We start from the raw sequence: 21,853 nt of genomic DNA, 5'->3' as shown, positions 1-21,853 counted from the left end.
AAGATGAGACACATGTAATTCTATCATCTTGTGGTTTTGTGTGTTTCTGAAGGATCACTTCGTGATTTGCGTTACGTGCTCTCTTCATAGATCTCTTGATTATTTTCCAAGTTTTAGTTTTTCGCTCAAGAACTGGCTATTGATTTTAAAGTCAGCCAATTCACTACAGTTCCGTCGGATTCTAAGAAATTGTCCATGGGGTAAATTTTCCCGTAGCCTAGACGGATGGAAGCTGCTGAACAATAAAAGCGTATTCTTGTCTGTGGGTTTTTTGAATAATGTAGTACCCAGTTGGTTTTTTCTTTTTTGAAGATTTTCAGATCAAGAAAGGCTATATTGTCAGTGTTTGATGACATGGTGAATTGATTGTTAGAGTTTGGCTGTTGAGCCATATTAAAAAGAGATCTAGTTGGTCCTGGCTTCCGTGCCAAAGCATGAACACATCGTCTATGTAACGATGCCATGAACTAATGTGTTCATGGAAGGGATTAGTCGCTGTGTAGATGAAATTAGATTCGTAGTGATCCATGTATAAATTTGCTCAGTCTGGTGCAAATGTAGCACCCATTCAGGTCCCTTGCCTTTGTTGGTAAAAGGTTTGATTACACAAGAAAAAGTTTTTTGTCAGTGCCAGCCTCACGCATTCGATGATAAAATTGGATGGCACTGTACGGTCAGCTCTTGTCTCTAGATATTGATGTAATAGTTCAATGCAGTGGTCCTGGGGGCTGTTAGTGTGTAACGACTCTACATCCAGGGTGACCAAGATGTCATTGGCCCCTGGGTGTAGACTGGCAACGATGTGTATCATAGCTGTAGTGTCTTGCACATATGATTTCATCTTAGCCACAAATGGTCTCAGGAAGGAGTCTGCATAGATGGACAAGGGCTCCAACAATGAGCCTACAGCTGAGACAATCGGGCGACCAGGTGGATGAATCGCATTCTTATGTTTTTTGGGTAATAAGTATTATTATTACACACACGAATGGACTGGACTTGGCAGTCCTCTTTCGATGTCAACGAATGACATTTGGCTTACACCAGTATTCAACCAAGGAAAAAGCCACGGGGTAAAGCGATTCTTTGAAGCGAATGCACACACGACAGGTAAGCCTGCTTTGAAATCCATGCCACACTTGATGGTTGCTCAAAAACGTACAGAGAGTCTAATTGTACTCTCTGGTGCCTTTGTCTCCCACACAGAGCCATTCACTGACATGCGAGCGGTTTAAAATATCTAACCCAATATGTAACAATGCAAGACAGCCTTTGGGATCACTATGGCCAAGTAAGTGTTACTCCCTGCCACTTAAATGCTTGAAAGAAACGCAAATCAGGTGAAACCTGTGAAATTGAAAGGCTTTTCGCATTTCTTTTAGATTCCATGATGCATTATGGGACATGTAGTATCCGGAATACCATAGAAACTCGGTACACTATTGAAATTTCTCTGCAGGACTTGAAACAATAATCCCTGCCTTACACATAAAGTGGTAAATATGATTGATTCATATATCAAAATGTAACTATTGTTGGTTCAATATGTTACTTGTTTCAACAAAAATCTAAATCAATTTACGTATTGATTTACAGCTTGAATTCTTAAGAAGGACTGGTCTGCCGCCTCAATTAAATTGATTCATGCAATCGCTTTGCCCATCACACCAAAAGAAATCACTTTTAAGGTTAGCAACCTGGCTACTTGTTTTGTATGCACACAAACACCACCATCACCGTTTTATCATGTTTGAGTAAAACAAATTTTATTTATCTTTTTAGGTCACTACACTGACACATAAGCGCCATGTTGCCAGGGTAACGTGTTTCTTTAACCTATCGCGTCCTGAAGACGGGGCGTTGGAATTACTGACGAGCTTTAAACTGCTACAGTGTTGTCCTTCTCCCTAGAAACATATTCAACTGTTGACGCTATTATACCATGTTGTTGTATAATTGAAAATGCGATCAAAATACACCATTACTAACATCATGCAAATTGTACATTGCAAATGTTTTGGTGTCTGCTTCTTCCGCCCATTTGTGTTTCTACAAATAACGAACGCTGGAAATAGGTTTTTTTTTATGTTGTTTTACCATGTTGTTTGATATAATAATTAAAATATGCTAAACACATTTCTTTGTCTATGGTGGGAGATATAATCCTATGAAATTCCTACTGTGAGGTAAATTTCTGACAAGTAGCCACCTTTCGGTGTGTTAGAGGTGGGTAGCTAGTGGTATATGTACGTTTTTTTCTGCTGTATCTCTCCTCACATACCACAGCCCCCTTAAAAAATTGAGGAAACCCTTGTGCTCACAACACTTGCTTATCCCCTGGGAATTTAAGACACCAGACTTCTAAATTTAATGGTTGATATATAAATGGAGATCAAATTAGAGAGACAAATGAAATGCTCTACTTAGGTATACAAATCAATGCAAGCTATAGTGAGTCTCCAGGAGAAGAAGGGCTGAGGTGTAAATTGAAGATGCTTACAGCTCAGGCAAGATTGATTAAATGTAGATACTGTAAATTTTTATTGGCAGCAGTGCTAAGTTTCTACAGTATGAAGGAAGTTCCCATTTTGATTTATGGGGCTGAGTGTTCTCTTCAGCTGAGCTGGAAGTTATGGCAAATCCTAGAGGGCCTTTTCTGGAGATCCGTACTTGACCTTCCAAATTGCATGCCGATGGCAGTAATAAGGAAAGAGTTAGGGTTGACTTCTCTCATAACTTATGTGAGTTGGAAAACCCTATCTTTCTACCAGAAATATATATTGCCTCCACCTGATAGTGGCTTCATGCTGCTTGGACAGGCGCTTAAAACAGAAAAAGAGCAATTACTTGTTGAATGGAGCACCAAATGTTTGGGACTGCTGGACTCAATTGACACTACAGAGAAAGTACACATTGAAAATCCAGATTATGTGAAAAAACGTCTGTACGAGTATGATTGAATTGAGTAGTCTGAGGCAGCTCAGTTGTCCAAACTTTATGGAAAGTATTGTGTAGCTCTCAACAAGCGGAGAACAATTCCATTGTATTTGAGTAAGTTCCCTTCGGCAGTATTGTGACAAAAATTCCTAAGACTGTGTTTCAATATCTTCCCGACAAAAGAAATTCTTGAAGCTAGAAAACCAAAAAGTATTAGAGATTATAAATGCAAGCTTTGTGGTTATAAAATGGAATCGCTTCGCCATCTTATTATGAGTTGCCAGGGCTTGAGTGATACTCGATGTAACCTTTTAGGTAGATTCTTTGCGAACAATCGAACTTTAACCAAAAAAGACATTTGGTCATATTTGCTGCAGTGTTCTAGGTTATCTGTAACTTTTGCCTTATTAGAGCTGGTCACAATTATTTTTTATTAAGCTTGAAGGAAAGGAGCAAATTTATATTGTTGAATCATTCTATTTCTTGTTTATCTTGTTGTACAGGATGTAGGCTATTATGATTTTTGTTTTAGTAAGAGCTGTCATTCTTTTTTGTTCTTTACTTTCTGCTTAAATGTTTGTATCATGTGCTTTTTATTGTTATTGGATACTAACTTAACCTATAAATGGTAAAAAGCATATATTGAAGCTAAATGCTAACAATAAAATAAAATAAAAAGTACATAGCTGGAAGAACCTGTAACTATTTCATAATATCAAGGCTGTATGGAACATACTAACTTCTTAGAATGCGGCAATTTGCATGTTTAGAGAAAAGGAAAGTACATACTGGCTGTGGAACATGTCAGCCTATTTAATGCATAAACTGTGATTATACAAGATTTTAAGTATACTGGAAAAATGTCCGACAGGTTGCATACATCTTCTGATTTCTATAAATCACAATGTGGGTTCATTGCAGGGAGAAATTCACAATGGGCAGCCACAGGCGAGATGAAAAGTTCCTTTTTGCTTGCACCATATTTTGGTCTGATCTGAGGAGGTAAAAGTAATCCCCCAAACTGAGATAAAACCCTCTTCTGTGCTGCTGCGTTTCTGATTCTTTTGATTTAAGCATATGATTGAATTCTGCATCTCCATATTCCCAAAGTGGCTGCCATCTTGGGTTTAGGGTCATGCTGCAGTCATTTTCAATTGTTTTTTTCTTTTGTTCAAAACGTTAGTCATAACTGTTTTCTCCTTTGTGCAGTGAAATCCCTTCCAACTCAAAGTTCTGGATCATCACAACCTTTTCAGTTTCATGCATTTATTCCGTGCATTCAAAAGGGACCCAATATCGTCCCTTGAAGAAAGCTTAGAATTCTTTGTGTCGACGGTTGGTGGGTATGTGCTAGAGCGAGTCAATCAGAATTTCTTTATAGTAGATAAGATTGAGGAAGAGTTTTAAGACAATGGATTTTTCCTCAGATTTCACAAAGAGGAATGGCTGTGATCTATCTTCTACAGGCTGTTTTTCACCCTGGCTGAGGAACAGTCTGTTCTACTGGCTGCCTTTGATGAAATTCAGAGAATTGTAGACTAGGGTGATGGCTTTTTCACGTTGGCCAGGGAATAGTACAAAAATGTCGCTTCACAATTACGACGGCTGAAAATGCCAATATCTCATTTAAACCGAGGTACAAAAGTATACATATAGCTAGCATAGCGAGCAGAGCACTCGCTTTGACATCCCTGCAGAGCTTGCTGACGTAGGTTCGAATCCCGAAAGGGCCAAACTCAGCCTTTTATCCTTCCGAGGTCGATAAATGAGCACCACACACCTTGGGTAATAATAAGCAGCGCTCAGGTGCCTGAGGGTTCGTAGCGCTATATGAATGCAAAACTATTATTATACAAAATAAAACCTGCTCAATTAATATCCCTATGCTGCAAAGTGTAAAGGTTCTCTCCAGGTTAAGGATTGAGAGAGTCCCAATCCCAAGGTAAAGCCGCAATGGGGAGCCTTCTATATCATATCATCTACGAATGTTCTCACTGTCAAATAAAATGATAAATATACCATGTTTGGCTGTCCACTGTACCATGACTCTGGAAAAGTGGGCTTGAAGAAATCCGATACTTGGAAGCAGAATTATATTTTTGTTGGGAAATTATTAAATCCCTTAAATGGTACCACTTTTACATTTTCAAGCAATATTCTCCAAATGAACGACTGTGTAAGGTAGTCAGTGTAGTGGTTTGTCATCTAAATCATGATTTAGTCTGTAATTTTGTATCCTTGGCGTATATGTATCACTTCACTTCACTAAAGGAGTGGCTATGGACTGATTTACAGTTTATTCAATGTGTTTAGGGGTTTTGTCATATGGCACATGTGTAGTACAACTTGTGATGTATTTTTGGGAGGCTATAGAAGTTGGGTTCCACAGTCATGTCTGTAATTCAATGAATAGGGGAGTGTTTGAGCCCTGTGCCATTGGAGCTATTATGTTGAAATATATGAAGTCAAGGATGTAACGCGTTGGTGCGGTTTGTGTGCCTGTACCTTTATTCACACCAGGGGCCTGATACATTTGCTCTTGGAAAGAGCATGAGATCGGGCCCTCTACCCTCCGCATTGTGGCACAGGAGTGCCCTCCTGATCCTCACCACCTCGGATCAGGGTACCGGGACAGCCCTATTGGGCTTGAAATCCACATTGCTGAAGGCCACTTAAAAATGGCTGACTCGCTGCATACTATAAGCATTCCTGAAGCCTGGCCGCCTGTTTGCCTACCTCCAGAAGCAGCAGATAGGATGGTTGGTATTTACATGGAACTTCATGCGGGAGCCGGCAGGCAATGCTGTCCCCCTTTAGAGGCAGCCTTCCAAGGCTGCGGAAGAAAATCCCTGTCGGGCCCTGTCTGGCCTTGGCTACTGTGCTTCTTAGAAATAATGTTGCAATGTCCACCTTTCTGAGATCTGCAGACCTACAAATGCCACTGCTGTATTTCTGTCTTCTCTACCCGTCCCTCTGTTCCAAGGTAAGAGGAGCCCATGCTCTTCGATTGCATGTACTATCTCTCCTAGTGACAGCCCTCTCCTACCCCCGACAAGCTTCCTGGCCGCTCTGTATCCGGACAACTGTAGCACAGTTTACACGGACCCCCTCAAAGTGCCAGATCTGTGGCAATGCCACTCGATCTAGCCTATAGCCAATATCTCCAGCTGATGCTGCCCGCTCATGCCGAGCACAAGGCCCACCCAGAAGCAGGCTGCCGTGATGCCTTGTCTGAAGTAGCCCCCTGAGTGTGGCTTTCCCAGACCGTGATGCTGACTTTCTGTTCCACGTAAGTTTTGTGTATCTGCTCTAGATCCAAATATATGAATATTTATACATTTGAATGTGGTGTCTATTTTCTCAATGAGCCCAGCAATGCAGTTCGAAGCTGTGTACTACCATTTCATGCTTTACTGCGTCGCTGACTGAAGCTGCCCTTGGCCCTCTGAGTGACACTGATCCCAACTACCACGAAGCTTATAATATGTATCTACTTTGCCTCTATGCATTATTAGAATCTGGTTCCTTTAATTGCTTTGTAGCCGTCTTTTTGTATTACACTATTCTACTCCACTTTCACTATGTAAGGCCTAACACCAAGGGAAATCCATGCCCTCAGCAACTCTGTCACCAGTATGTGTGCCATTTCAAATGATGTTTACCCTGACCACTTGTACACCTGACGTAGCCCCAACCCCCCCTGTACCATGGGGCAAGGCTTTACCACACTGTGCACTCGCACTGATTTTGTCCTTATGCTTCTTTGCACACCTGACATAGCCCCCGTACAATGAGGCGAGGCTTTACCAGACTGTGCACTCCCACTGATTTTTTCCTTATGCTTGTCTGCACAACCTGGCATATTCTCCCATATCTTGAGGTTAGGCTTTACCAGACTACGCACTCCCGCTGATTTTGTCCTTATGCTTGTTTGCACATCTGACATATTCTCCCATACCTTGAGGCAAGGCTTTACCAGACTGTGCACTCCCACTGATTTTGTGTTTATGCTTGTTTGCACACCTGGCATATCCTCCCATATCTTGAGGCGAGGCTTTACCAGACTGTGCAATCCCACTGATTTTGTCCTTATGCTTGTTTGCACATCTGACAAATTCTCCCATACATTGAGGAGAGGCTTTACCAGACTGAGCACTCCCACTGATTTTGTCCTTATGCTTGTTTGCACACCTGGCATATCTTCCTATATCTTGAGGTTAGGCTTTACCAGACTATGTACTCCCGCTGATTTTGTCCTTATGTTTACTTGCACACCTGACGTGGCCCTCGTACCATGAGGCAAGGCTTTACCAAGCTGTGCACTCCCACTGATTTTGTCCTTATGCTTGTTTGCACACCTGACGTGGCCCTCGTACCATGAGGTTAGGCTTTACCAGGCTGTGCACACACCTTGCAACTCCTATTCATGTTATTGTGCTTCATTAATTGTACTATGCACTTTCTGTAAGCGGCCTAGATGCCTTTCGGTTTTGTGTGCTGAAACAAATGTTAAATAAATAAATAAAAAGTGAATACATGTTTTTCAGTTTAACTGCATGATGGCTTTCTTTTAGAGAACCATGTTCAGCTCGTTTTTGGTTGAATTGATTTGGTTCCTCTATTGTTTGCCGCAGCTTTCATGAGGAATATTTCATGCGTCATCTCGGATAAGCAAGCACTGAGAAGATAAGCTGCACAGTGCCCTTTTCATTCTTAGAATCACCTTGCATCGGACGATTGTGATTTTATGCCAGTCAATGTGAACTTCAGCTTTATCAGAGTGATCATTTCATGGAACTAGATGGCCTTTAAAATGCTGACGTATCATCTTGTTTCATTATTGACAGAAAATGCTGTTTCGGGGAGGGGCGCTGGTGTCCCCAGCCAAGGTGGCCATGAGCCTGCGAGCTCTCTAGCACTCCCAATATCTGCATGAAAATCCTAACCCTTGCAGCCCGATAACGAGATAATGGTGAAACCGTCCGCTGTAGAAATACCTCAAGCACGATTCTGCAAAGTCCTGTGGTCGTAGCCTGAGATTTGGACATACGCGTGAGCAGCGGCCAGCGGCTACCCTCCAGAACGTTGGAGCAAATGACCCCAGATGTCGTGTTCCCAGTTGCTTGGGACATGAAGAATACTGTGGGCAGGTGGGACACCATAACGGACCCCTGTGGTGTGGCTGAGGACGATCACCGAGAGCGGCATCACCTCCATGGTGTGGGCACTGCAGGACTGGTGGGAGCAGTTTAGGAGCCCTGTGCCTCGCACCCTGGAGGCTGTGATCAGTTTTGATCAAAACCAGAATGTAGACATTGAATGGCAGGAAAGTTGAAGTACTTGTCATGCAAGCTCTACTGCATGCTGACAGTGGAGATGTGTGTCCCAGCTGTAACATCGTGCTCATTGAATGAAGATCACTGGTGGGTCCAAGGGTGTGGATAGTGAATTGGTTAAGTGAGTGGACGGCGAACACCCTGCTATAAACTTGGAGAAAGGTGACCTGCCGGATGGTGAGGTACAGGGATATATTGAGTTTGAGTGCAAACCTTATGGTCACCGAACTGTGCATGATTCTTCCAGTTGTGTGGGGAGTAGACTGGGTTTACAGAAGGATATAACTTTATATATGCACCGCAGTCCTAACTGAGTAGATATGACTGCTGGAAGCTGTGCGGAGTACTGTAGGCTGGTGCCATTACACATCATAGGGAGAAGTTATCCCTGGGACGGCTGGTCAAGCGGAAGCTGAGAGGCGTGTAGCTACTAATGGTCTCTGTGTACCAATGCAGTGAGTGGCAAGGAAGACCAACATGATTGGAGGGATTGTGATATTAAGGAACTGAGGAGTGGAACGGCCTGTCCCCACCACCGCAAGAAGGTAGGAGGGGAGGATTGTGCAATGTGAGAAGCATTGTGGAAAGGGTGTTATGAGCTGACAAGCTGTCTGTCATGGTGACCTTTAATCTGTGGTATCTCTGCTCTTGAGTATGAGTAGGGGAAGGTGCTAGGATACAGACTATTGGATTCCAGTGCCTACACTGAGACACGAACACGGAGGCCGCAGCTGGGCTTTCTTGGACACAGTGGGACAGTAATTTCAGTGGGATGAGGTGCATGCCCCAAGATCAGCAGCATAAAACTATGTCTAAATTGCATAAAGCAGGGAAGCAATAATCCAAATTGAACTTTGACACCCCTGTGCAAGCAAAAAGCTGAAAAATGATGGAGGACTCCCAAACTGGGAACCCTCAGCCTTTGTCCCTCGACCCCAATGGACCATTCATTGAATGGGAAAATGGATACCCTTACATGTAAAGTGGACCACACGCAGGTGCATTTGGATAGATACGGGTAAAGATTGGACAAGGTTGAGGGGCGAGTTTCCACAGTGGAGGATGAATCTGCTACTTAGTTGCATGAATTGTGCAAGTTAAGAGAGCTCTCAAGGAGCTGGCCGACAAACAGGAGGACTTTGAATCTTGGTCAAGACAAAATAACCTAAGAATAATGGGTGTCCCTAAGGCAGTGAGCCAGCGGGCTATGGATCCCCTGGTCGAACCTATCTTGCGAGAGACTCTTGGAGGCGAGTACTTCTCAGCAGTCTGTATAGTGGCGATAGCCCATAGGATACTGAGTGGAAGGAAACGGATCCCTGGAGCCCTGACTAGGCCAATTATAGCGCACCTGCTGAATTATCGCAACATAGACTTAGTGTTGCGAAAGGCCAGGCAAAAGGGTGCCTTGCTGTACAAAGGGGATACCATTAAGATTTTTCCAGACTTTTCAGATAAGGTGCAAACAAGTCGACAAAAATACATTGATGTTAAAAAGAGACTCAGGGAGAGTGGCATGAAATACGCAATGCTATTCCAGGCTTAACTCAGGGTGGAACATGAGGGCTGGGTATTGTTTTATCAAACCCAGGATGGGGCTAATACCTTTCTTGAGTTGCTGCCCAGAGCCCCAAGGCATTGAGGGAACAATGACTGTGGGGTTGTTTCCCCGTGAAGTGTGTCAATGAGCTGATAGCTGACGCTGATTATTGTAATGTGTACACTGGAGGAGGCGAGAGGGTGGCAAAGTCATTGGTGGAGTGCTGAGGAGGTTGGGCATGAAAGGGCCCCAATGCAAAAGCTGATAACAGTTAATGTTGACAAAGGGGGTAGGAATAACTGGCGTGTTGTGGTTGCCGGTGGGGGGAATGTTGGTATATGGGTTGGTTTTCAGGGGGAACAGTGGTTCGGGCATCATCCCCTTTTGATTTCTGACCACTACGATTATGAGCGGGAGATGTATTTGAGGTGTCAATATAGGTTGAAATTGTCTGGCATTGATCTGAGTGATGCATATGACTATGGCTAAGGCGCTCAAATGTATGACATGGAATATCCGACGTTTGAACTGCCCTTCTAAATGTTGTGAGGTACTGTTGTATATGAAACGTCATCAAGTAGATATAGCACTCCTTCAGGAGATGCATTTGACTTCACAGGGGGAGACACAATTTGGGTAGAGGTAGGGATACCATAAGTATTTCCCCTCTTACTCCAGGGGGTCTGCATATTGATAAGTGGAGCGGTGGACTTTTGCCTAATTAAGGTGGTTAAAGATTAGGAGCAGAGAGAACTGTTAGAGACAGGGATTTGACATGGACAGGCGGTAAGCCTGCTCAACTACTATGGCCCTAATCAAGATACAGTGAGGCACTTGAATGGGTGGCACAGCAACTTGATAAACACTCTGCAGGAGTGATAATGTGGGTGTGGGGACTTTAATGCAGTGATGGCATCAGACTTGGATAGGACTGGGCGCGCCCTGAGAGTATCCACAAAGGTGACTAGTAAGCTACGCAACCTGAGCTGGACCTACCAGTTGCTTGACATTTGGTGGGTGAGACATAGAACAGAGAGGGGATACACCTTGTATTCCACAGTTCACCAATCAGCGTCCTGATTGGACTATTTCTTGCTCTCTGAAAATGTCACGGGATGGGTTACAGAGGTCATGATACTAGTGCATACACTTTCTGATCATGTAACCTTGGTATTGGCTTTGGAGATACCAGGGCGGTTGGGGGTAGGCCGACATGTAGGTTTAAGAATGAAAGTTTAACAGATGGGGTATTATGTGTGGGAACTGCAAATGTGGTTGACGGTTTCTTCGAGGAGAACGCAGGCTCTGTTGCCTCAGAGCTTTACATTTTGGGGAACCTTTAAATGTGTGGTATGGGGGAGGGCATATAGAGGGAATCTGGAGCACTGAAGGAGATGCTAAGGGAGCTATCAAAGAGTGGGGCACGAGAGTGAGTGGCCGTTAGGCAATATGGGGAGGGTCAGCACCCTGGGAGGTTGCTGGTGAAGGCGGCCAAGGTGGATACGCTGAGAACACTGGTATTGTCAGTTACAAATGAACAGGGAGAGTTGCAATATGCAGATGGCGATATAACGTGGAAATTTGGAGCATTTTATAAACGGCTGTACTCCTCATATGCTCAGGTTTCGTGACCTGAAATAAGTAGTTTCCTAGATCAGGTGGCACTGTATTGGTGTGGCGATGAGGAACAGGAATGGTTGTGTCGACTGATAATGGAATATGAAGTTGTAGAGGCCATAAAGGTGCTCTCGTCTGGGAAAGCCCCCAGACCTGGCGGATTTACAGGCAAGCTCCATAAACATTTTGGGTCAAAACTGGCCTGTGGCTTCTAGAATTGTACCAAGAGGTTCTACAGAAGGGGCAGTTGCTGGTGACCTGAGGGAGGCGGTGGTCACAATATTGCTACAACCTGAGAAAGTGCCGGATTTGTGTTAATTTTACCGTCCGATTTCGCTCATCCATTTGGATAATACGATCTTGGCTAAATTTCTAGCAATGAGGATAGCACCTCTGATGTACAACTGTATAAAGTCTTATCAGTCTGGTTTTATTCCAGGGTGGTCAACCTGGAATAAGGAGTATATTGTGGTGACGTTACTGGATGCTGAAAAAGCATTCAATTCGGTTGAGTGGCCCTTTCTTTTTACAGTGCTACGTAGAATGGGGAATAGGATAGGAGTGCAGTTTTTTTTACTACTTTATATGTTACCAGTTCCATGTATCAGGTTGAACGGTCATCTTAACTCGGTTGTTTCTGCTGGGGAGGGGCACGAGACAGTGGTGTCCTCTATCTCCAATGTTAAGTTGATTGGGATAGACATGTGCATAGGGGAATACAGGTATATAATCACAGGGTATTGATCTCCCTCTATGCGGATGATACAGTAGTATATGACGAAAACCCACGGCCTAACCTTGGGCCAATTATGAAGGATGTATTGTGGTTTGGGGACTTCTCCGGTTTGAGAATCAATGTTACAAAGTCAGTGCTTTTCCCAGTCACGGATTGTACAAGGCAATTCAACGATGGCTTCAGTTTTCAATGGCCATATGATCGCTACCAGATACATGGGGGTAGACATAGCACAATCCCCAGAGATGGTATATCAGCATAATTACGCAAAAATATTAGAGCATATCTGGAAGGTAGTGGAGAAGTGGATGCCTCTCAGTTTATATGGGAGGATCTCGCTGGTAGAAATGGTCATAGTACCGGTTCTTTTGCACATTCATGAACGTACCCTTTGATCTGCCCAGGTTGTATTTTTGAGAGGTGCAGTCGGTGGTATCTAAATTGATCTGGTCGGGTAAGCAGGCACGAGTGTCATGGCACAAATAGACTGTGCCACTAGACAGATGGGGATCAGCATTTCCAAACTTTGAGACGTACTATGAGGTGACTCAGGCAGGGTTTCTAAGATACTGGTATGGCAAAGGGGTGGATAGGTGACATGTGGAGATAGAACAGGCCTTGGGAGTGCCCTTCCTGCTATGAGCAGTGCTATTAACGGCACCTGTTAGGGCGTCTATGATTAAGAACATGGTGGAATTGACCTGTAGATCTTGGGTTCATATTGAAAAGAAAGGGAAGTGGGATATTCTTTACTCTCCCAGACTTCTGATTATCCGTATTCCAGGTTTACCAATAACTAATGAGCAAGGGTTTGTTCATAGTATGACGAGACTGGATATTTCCTGCTTTTGGGATCTATTCTCAGAAGGACAATTCCTAACAGTGTAAGGGCTGTGGGGTAGAGGAATTATTTCACCTCTAGACTTTCTATATTTTAGACTAAGCGACTCACTGTGGGGTTTATTCCCTACCTTTCTGCAAGAACCGGAGGTGTCCCCGATTTTGGATGGACTGATAGGGTGGACGGACATTACCAAGGTGGTGTCAAGTCTCTATGGTAAGGAACAGGGGACTGGGGGGAGAGCTGCTTCATCTCGGGGGAAGTGGGAGGTTTCATTAAGGGCAGCTGTAACTGACGAGGTGCAAGAATACTGCTGTGCACAAACAAGAAAAGTGACCTTTAACAGCAGGTTTAAGCTGATCCATATTAAATTACAGTTTTATTACACCCCATCGATGCTACATATATTGTTTCCTGACACAGTGGATGAATCTGCCCAATGCACTATGTCACCAGCAGATTTCTTGCATGTAGCCTGGAGTTGTCCACCGGTGTTGCAAAATGGGGAGAAACTGTCTGGTACGGTGAGTAATATCGTACAGGAGAAAGTGGGGCCGGACCCACTGGTGGCTCTCCTAGGTGACACGCATCAGATTACCGGCCATGCAAGGCAGCTGGTCGGATTATTGCTGTTGCTAGCCAAAAGAAGAGTTGCGATGGTATGGGGTGGATCGAAATCCCCAATGTAGAATGATGGAAAGAGGATACTGTATATTGCAACAAAATGAAAATAGAATATGGGAGAACGGTACATCTGTGTGCTACAACCAAGGATATCTGGGGATTATACAAACAGTATTTAATTGAGCAAGGCAGAGGGACTATGGTGGACACTGAAGAGGAAAGGCGTTAAAGGATCATCTGCAATACATGGGTAAGAATTAAATGCAGATGTACGGCTAGATGGTGGGCGGGGAATAGGGTAGGAAGAAAATGTATCTCTGTGGATGCAGGGCACTTACAATGAGCAGGTGGGATAATTTTGGAGTTCAATGAGTATGTATCAAATGGCAGTCAATGTATGATGGCATGGGGAGAACCACTGAATCACTGTATAATGTTTGTATGGTTGTTGTTTGAAACAAATAGAGTTTTTAAAAAAAAAAAGAACATTCTGTTTTGTCAGGCCCCCAAACCGCACCTCGGTTAAGTCTTAGGCGGGTCACCATTGTTTGTTCATAAGTGTTCGAGGGGATTTTCTGCATCTATGGTGCAGGACATAAATAAATGAAGAGGGACATAGCAATTGTTGGGAGGAGCCAGAAGGCTTATTTGAGGATCTGGTGCCAGATTGCAAATATATCATGGAGTGCCAATCAATTTTTTCTGAGTGCTCAAATGTAATTTCCACATGTACAATTTAATTAGAGTTAGTACAAATGCCATTTGCATTAGTGCTAGTATGCCTGCAAAAAAATGCATTTGCGCTTCTGAAATTGGCCCCCGGCTTGCCATCCCGGTGGCCTCCCATCTTCCCACAAGCTCCTACGGTTCAAAGCACCCCAGCACTTTACACTGGTCTCCACTGGCGTTGGTTAATAAAAAGGTGTGATGTAGGTAGATGAGTTTGTGTTGGAGTGTGTTCCTAGACTTAGTACCTTTTATGGTCCTAATTATTGTGAAATGTAGTGTGTATACTCAATATTAATTTCACTGCACTATTTCGATGACATTATCTCTTCTTCATATAATTCATGTGTTGATGAAGGTAACACGAAGGACCATTGATGGTAGCTGATTTTAGGCCCTAGATGTGGGTGAGGGATAGTGTCAGACTCCCTGGTGCTTACAGCCTGAAATTCAAAGGCTCAAACTATCATCCTGTTATCAGGGGAAATATGGGCAGTCAAATGCCTCTTTCCAGACCAATAGATTGAGTGGTAGGTGAGCAGGCCTGGTCTAAGTTGTCAAGCAGGGTACCTTCCCTCCACGCTATCTCACCTAGTCCCAGGAAGAGTTGGGCTCACTTACTAATCATTTTCCAATATTCTACTTGGATTATTGATTTTTATAAATAAGTTTGTTTTTTCTGTTGTCTGTGGATCCTAGCATGCAGCTAATGTAATATGGTGCCTATTGGTTGTCTTAAACCATCACCCATTTGCCATCATGATTTATGGGACATGGTGACAGGAGAATGTACCGAAGCAGTCAGTCTCCAAAATAAATCCTAATGCTTGTTTTTAATCTTTCTAGGTGGTGAGCTTTGCCAGTTTGAAGTTTGATACCTCTTACGATTGGATGGTCTTGTGTGTTCTCTGGTGCTCAGTTGTACAGTCCCTGCTCCTGCCCATGTTCTTGTGGGCCTGTGACCGCTACAGGGCTGATATCAAGACGGTGTGGGAGAAGTGCGTGGCAATCATGTCCAACGATGATGTGGATGATGGTAAGTGCCCTCTTCTAGCGCTGATCCTATGGGGATGCCTGTTTTATTTACAACAAAAAGTTGACCAACAGAGGGAGCTTCACTCATTTCTGTGCGTTGATGTTCACCTGTAGCCCTTCATTTTATCCCACTGGTAGCCATGCCTTCTGAACACTGTGAAAAAACTGAATGAGATAAACATGAGAAATCAAGATATGGGATTATTATTACTTAGAAATCGTTTAATTTCTGCCAGGATTATTGTGCACCATCCAAAGGCAATTTGCACATAGAGAAGATATTTTTAGTCTTTTCGGTTCTTTTTAAGTATATTACATATATTTCCCACTCTATGACACAGTGCAATACCAATTTTGGATTGTATTAAAAAAAGAATATTTCAAATATAAGGATAAAAAAAATTAAAGTTTGTGGTACATTAGTGACACATGATATACATTATGTGGAACACTATACTCCCAATGAATAAAATACCTTTACTTACTTGAGAAAATACGGACGAGAGTTTCATGTATACGCACATAGTAAATGTTCATAACATATTTACCTGGGAAAGGGGAGTCTCAAATGGGCAAGTTCACTGTATAGAAGCATTTCAGGGAAAGTGATTAACAAGAGGGAAGTCCTTTTGAAAGGGAAAGGTCTTCCACTTGGCAATTGCCTAAGAATGTCAGGTAAAACTATCATGTACGTTGTAAAAGGCAATCGAGTGCACATCATGAACCACCAATTTCTACTAATGCTGGTTGCCCACCAAAATGACTTGAACAAGTATTGAATGAGATACTTTAAATGAATCACAACCACTAAATTCCTCTGGGTAGCTTCCACATCATTTTTTTAGTCCATCTGCCATATTACAGATGTGGATTAACAATGTGCAAATCAATTGCGACGCTTTTAAAGAGAGCCGTATCACAGGTTCCCCAAACATACAACCCTCAACACATCACGAGGGACTAAATTTACGACAATTACTCCAGAAGAGCTGAACTAAACTCTTGCAACCCTCAATACCTCCCACCTAAAAATACAACACCTTTCCTTCCTTCATTGTGAAGTCATCACAGGTCTTCACTTACCTCACTTCTCTGCATCATTAATGCATTCTTCACACAAGGGGAATCTTCCCCTATGCACTGAAAATTGAACACATCCTATGCCTACTTGTTCCTGATGACCTGCCCCACTTTCACCCCATCACGAATCTACCCTTCCTCAGCAAAGTGACTAAGAAGACTGTTTAGTTGCATGAAAGAATCACTTAACGCAATCTGATGATTATGCAGCTTTGGGACCAGCACAATGCACGTCATTGATGATGCTGTCCATATCCTGGACAAAGGGGATCCGTGCTTACTCTTCCTACTTAACCTTGACCTCTCGGTTGCAGAGCTATGTCTGGGTGGTAGAGATCATTGCTCCATAGGAAGAATCATGTGCCTACCTTGCCTCCTCCAAGGCAGCAGGTGAAGAATGAGGCTTCTACCTAACACTTCCTCATCCCCTTATCTATCTTTCCCTCCTCTCTCTCTCTCTCGGGTTAGTCCTCCACCTGCGTGGCACCTCCACAGGTTGCTCCTCGCCCTAAGGCTCCTCCTGATGGTCTTCCTACTCTTTCCTGGCTCTTTTGCTCTGCTGTGTGGGGACCACTTCCTCCACAATAGCACCCACCAAGACATACTCCTGCTCCAGGGTACTTGCCACAGCTGTCCCTTCCGCCCACATGAGGAACATGCCCACCTATTCCTCCACCAGCTCTGCCTCCATGGGGTTGTTCACAACAGGCCATCACTCACTGCCTCAGTGGGAGCTTCCAAAAGAGTTCCTGCTTCCTTTGCCTTTACACTGGGCCTCCTGCAATGGTACTGGCCCTGCCTCCTCTTCCACTCCTTCTCCTGAGGCCTCCCCTAATGCCTCAGGCTCCCCCGCTGACTGAAATGACTAGTGATTATGCGTGGTCCAGGAGCATGAGCCAATCCTAATGAACAGCCCGAGGTCCCCCCTCGTCATGCAAATGCACCTTCTCCTCCCAACTTCTCCCACTCCCATCATCCCAGGAATGACATGAGAGAACTGGCCAACAAACTTGGAGAACAGTAAAAAGACATCTAAGAACTAAACACTGTGGAAACACCCCTATAACAAAGAACACACAGGACAAAAAGTCAACTGCCTACACAACAAACATTACACAAAAAACAAATTAACCAATACTGCAGCAAATGGGAAGACAAAGGGCATCATTACAAGGTTGGCAGTCCAGAAATAAGGGTGCCTGTAGCAACATACCGGCACACTTTCCGTACCACCAAACTGTGAGTTTGCCAGTAGGGGCATGGAACTCCCAGCAGGCCTGACCTGCCGGGAGTTCAGGCCCTCACCAGCAGTGCTTTCACTGAAGCACCAGCAGCATTAGCAACGGTGCTGATACTTCACTGAACCCATTCCCGTGGAGTCCCACGGGGATGGGGATTTACCGTTCTGCCATCTGCCATGATATCCAGGTGGCACCGGGATGTCAGTCATCGGAAACAATGTTACAGGGTCGGCTGTGTCCCGCCACCCACCGGCGGGTTCTACAGCCAATCTCGTAATGAGGCCCAAAGATAATAAACAAGCAGTGGTAAACTGTGAAAGGTTAACATTTTTAGGTCTGATTCCAATTTCTAGCATGCAATGTTTTCCTTCTCTGTTGCTGTCTTAATACACCCCAGGAAAGTACACTGCAGATTATGCAGCCTATGCAGTATTTTTCTTCAATGTTTCCTTCTTAAGGCACTCTAGAAGCTCACATTCCATGTTCGAGAATGCAACTTTTCTTTTTAATGTCACTGGTTTAGTGTGCGTTAAGGACTTACACCAAGTTCCAGCATGCAGCATTGCCTTTCAATATCACTTGCTTAATGCACTTTAGGAACGTCCACTCCAAGTTCAAGCATATACCCGTTTCGTTCAATGGGCCACGCAGGGGCGTTGCTAGGGGGGGGCTAAGGGGGCTATAGCCCCTGATCTTTTGGTTATAGCCCAGGATAGAATCTCAGGATCTACAGCCAAAATACTAGCTAGCCCCCAGTCCCAACAGTTCCGACATCAGCTTAGCCCCGGGTCTTTTTCAGACCTAGCAACTCCCCTGGGGCCACGTTATAACTCCGCCGGCCTGGAATTAACGTGACAGTATTTCCTTTTACCAGCAGGCTTTTGGACCAGCAGAGTACACGTTTGACAGTGGGGTGGCCTGATTTACATCCAGCCAAGAGGTGCAGGTAGGGCAGGCACCCTACTGGCAAAAAACCGCTGGTAATACCGGCAATATTATTTTCCCTGAATGGCACCTGTAATCTGCTGGAAATTAGGGAGATCAGGTGCAGGTAATGGTAATTCCATTTCGTGGTATCCTGCTGGATTTACTGGCAGGATACCACAAAACCTATAATGAGGGCCAATGTCTTTATAGTGCACCCCATCAAAAAATATGATGGGTTTGTAAATTGCAAAAAACGAAACCATTCTACCGGTAATATTAGGTTTCAGTAGCCCATTTCAGTTGACATGCAACAGAGTTAACATTCCACCGAGCAGCCATCCCAGGAAGCTCCCCTAAGAGCTAAGCTACAGAGAAAAGCACTATGGGTATGCAAACTAATTGCATAACCGGCACTGTTTTTTGCATAGGAGTTCATTCTTATTGTCTTATAGAGTAGCACTATTTAATACATAGCTTTATCAGTCCAGGAAAGATACCGACCACTCTCGTTTCACTTGTGGGGTTACGATATTTGTGGCCTGTTAACTGAAATTACCTTTATGACTCTTGCATTACAGCTACATTTTTGGTCCATGATAATAGAGATCGTGTTTTGACGACATGCCCCAGTGCTCCAAACACATGTATGTCAACTGCTCTCCGCTGATTATCTCTTTGAAAGCTGTCTGTCTAAATAATGCTCCAAGTGCCAGCATGCAGCATTTCTTAATTTCATTTACTTGGAATTTACCCTCCAGGTTGAAGTAGGCCGCATTTATTTTCAGTGTCTTTCTTTGCACATCCCAGGTACTTATAGTTCATGTTCAAGCATGCCACCATTCTATCTTTATCCACATTGTCAATTGGGTGTTCTGTCTGGTTTTGGCCCTGAGCATTTCTCTTTATCGTGTTCTTCACCCTGTCTTCTTCTTGCTACATGTGGAATCTAGTCCTGTGGGCTTGCTCCTGTCTCACTTGTGTGTTTTGCCTTTTTCTCATCTCTGGCTGTACTCTCCTGGTTTGGTCCACATGAGTGTACTCCCTCCACTCCACTGCAGTGGTTGGCATCTCTCCTCTGCCTCCCACTCTAGCCTTTGATCCGTGGACCCTGTGTCCTCTGGTACAGAATGGGTTCTTTGCTGCGTGGCAGACATTCTCTGACTATGATGCGCCCATTTAAACCTGCAGGATAGCATTCCTCAAAATCATGCACCAGTTTCCAGTACTACCGATTATGAAGATCCCAATCCCCCTTCTCCCCTTCTTGGTTCCATCTGTGCTTTGGTGCCACGGATTGGGTCACCTGACTAAAGCCAGAGTAATCCGACTCCCTTGATGATATTCCACCACATGGTAGCAAGTGTCCTTCTTCACATAGCTTAATCAATCATTCTATGGGCATCATAGAAACATCGAGGGGAAGGAACATTATAGGGACATGTACTTGTAGCTACTCCAGCTATTTATCATGCTGGGGGCATCCACCACCCTTGACGTGCAGTGCTTTGACCTTAGTGCGTTTCTCGTCCTGCCAAACTTGCCATTTCCCCATTGTCGGTTGGGTGTTGGCTGGTGCTTCTTTGTGAGGACTTCGGGGAGGATTACAATTATTTTGGAGGTATTACCTCTGGTAATGGTGGCAAACTGTTTTAGCATTACCACATTTGGTAAACATGTGCTAATTGGAAGGATCTGCATGATTTAGAGTACTACTGACCCTTTGGTTATTCCCCAGTTTAGAATACCATATGTCTCCATTGGTAAGATGTGATATTCTGCACAAGGTAATACTGCACAGGCAGTTCTCAAGGTGGTGTCTGGGAGGTTCATTGCTGAAACTGAAACTTTGAAGGAGCAGTAAACCATGCAATATTGGGAAATACTGCATGTTTTACCATTACTGTCACACTTGTGATGACCCACTTTCTCCTGTTGAAAATCAAGGCCAAACAAACTGAAAGGGTCATGCATTGATTGGCAATGACACTTGAAAAATGACATCCGATATAGTGCTGCATAGTGGTCCCATCATCCTACCTACCCACCCACAGCCTCTCCCAGTGGGCCTTGTCTGCATGCTCAAAGCTCAGCCTTTGATTCAATCTGCAATCACAACAATATATATAATTTTAATGTGATTTAGTTTACATTGAAACTTTACATATAAAAATTGCTTTTACGTAAAAAGAATATAAAAAGAATAAGAATGATCATAAAAAGAAAACACATATTTAGATACAAAAATACAAGGAGAGGAAACGCATCAAATTCCCTGAGCAAACCAACCATAATAACACCAATCACAACAATGCTATGGGTGGTAAGTCGTTGGACATCTTGTCTCAGTGAAAACAAATTAGGTGAAATGAAGTAGAATAGGTTCCTCCTAATATTTAGTTATTGATGATGGATCGATAATAAGAAAAGCTTATTAGTTCAGGTGATTGAAGATAGACAGCCTACTACATTAAAGAGTCATTGTGGCACTATGCTATTCACCGATATAATATATTTGTTGCATACAGAAGTACTTCCCAATGAATAGTTACCACTGTGGTTTGATAATAAAGGATATGTGTACTTTTCTTTTCTAGAACATAATCACGACGGAGGAATACACTCAGATTTGATTTACGACAGACCGTTTGACTATAATTATGGTGGAGATATTATGGTGATGGACCGCATTACCAAGTATGAATTTTCTGCGCTGGAAAGAGGAATTCCACAGATCTTTCCTCTGAGGGACATGCATGAAGACAAAATGCATTATCTTCAGGTAATGTAATCAATGGAACCATTTCTCTAAACAGAGAAATCAATATTTTCTACAGCATAAAAAACGCAGCTACTGAGATCTGGATTTTGAAATAGGATTCAAGTTGGGAAATCTTACAACGACATTTTGTTCCAAGTAATTTGGTTTCCTTTGATAGTTATAACTCATTCTCTATGAGGAATGAAATGCGTTTGAGAAAAACTACAAAGGAAACATTGCAACTCAGAATATAACTAGGAGTGTGATTCACATTTAAATCATATTTTCGATAGATAGTTGCTCTGGAGGTGCATGCAAACTCTATGCGGTGTGTTGTGTAGTCTTCAGCTCAACGCCGTTAAAGGCAGGAATAATTATACACTAAACCGATACTAAGGCAGTGGTAGAAGTGTACGAAAAGAAGTAGTGGAGCTATGTTCCCTGCTGGCCTGCCT

At 43.5% G+C, this 21,853-nt stretch overlaps 1 protein-coding gene across 1 annotated transcript in view; it reads left to right on the top strand.

The window, feature by feature from the left end:
* Positions 1 to 21,853, top strand: part of GPR153 (G protein-coupled receptor 153) — a 397,691-nt gene that overhangs the window by 359,276 nt on the left and 16,562 nt on the right. The window contains exons 4-5 of the mRNA XM_069610290.1: positions 15,204 to 15,393; positions 21,235 to 21,419. Coding sequence (XP_069466391.1) covers positions 15,204 to 15,393; positions 21,235 to 21,419 — 375 coding nt within the window. The remainder of the gene's footprint in view (positions 1 to 15,203; positions 15,394 to 21,234; positions 21,420 to 21,853) is intronic.

The sequence above is a fragment of the Ambystoma mexicanum genome, chromosome 8, assembly GCF_040938575.1.
Source record: "Ambystoma mexicanum isolate Mex_15411 chromosome 8, UKY_AmexF1_1, whole genome shotgun sequence".
NCBI lineage: Eukaryota > Metazoa > Chordata > Amphibia > Caudata > Ambystomatidae > Ambystoma > Ambystoma mexicanum.
The sequence above is the reverse complement of the archived record's forward strand: the minus strand, read 5'-3'. Positions and strand labels throughout refer to the sequence as shown.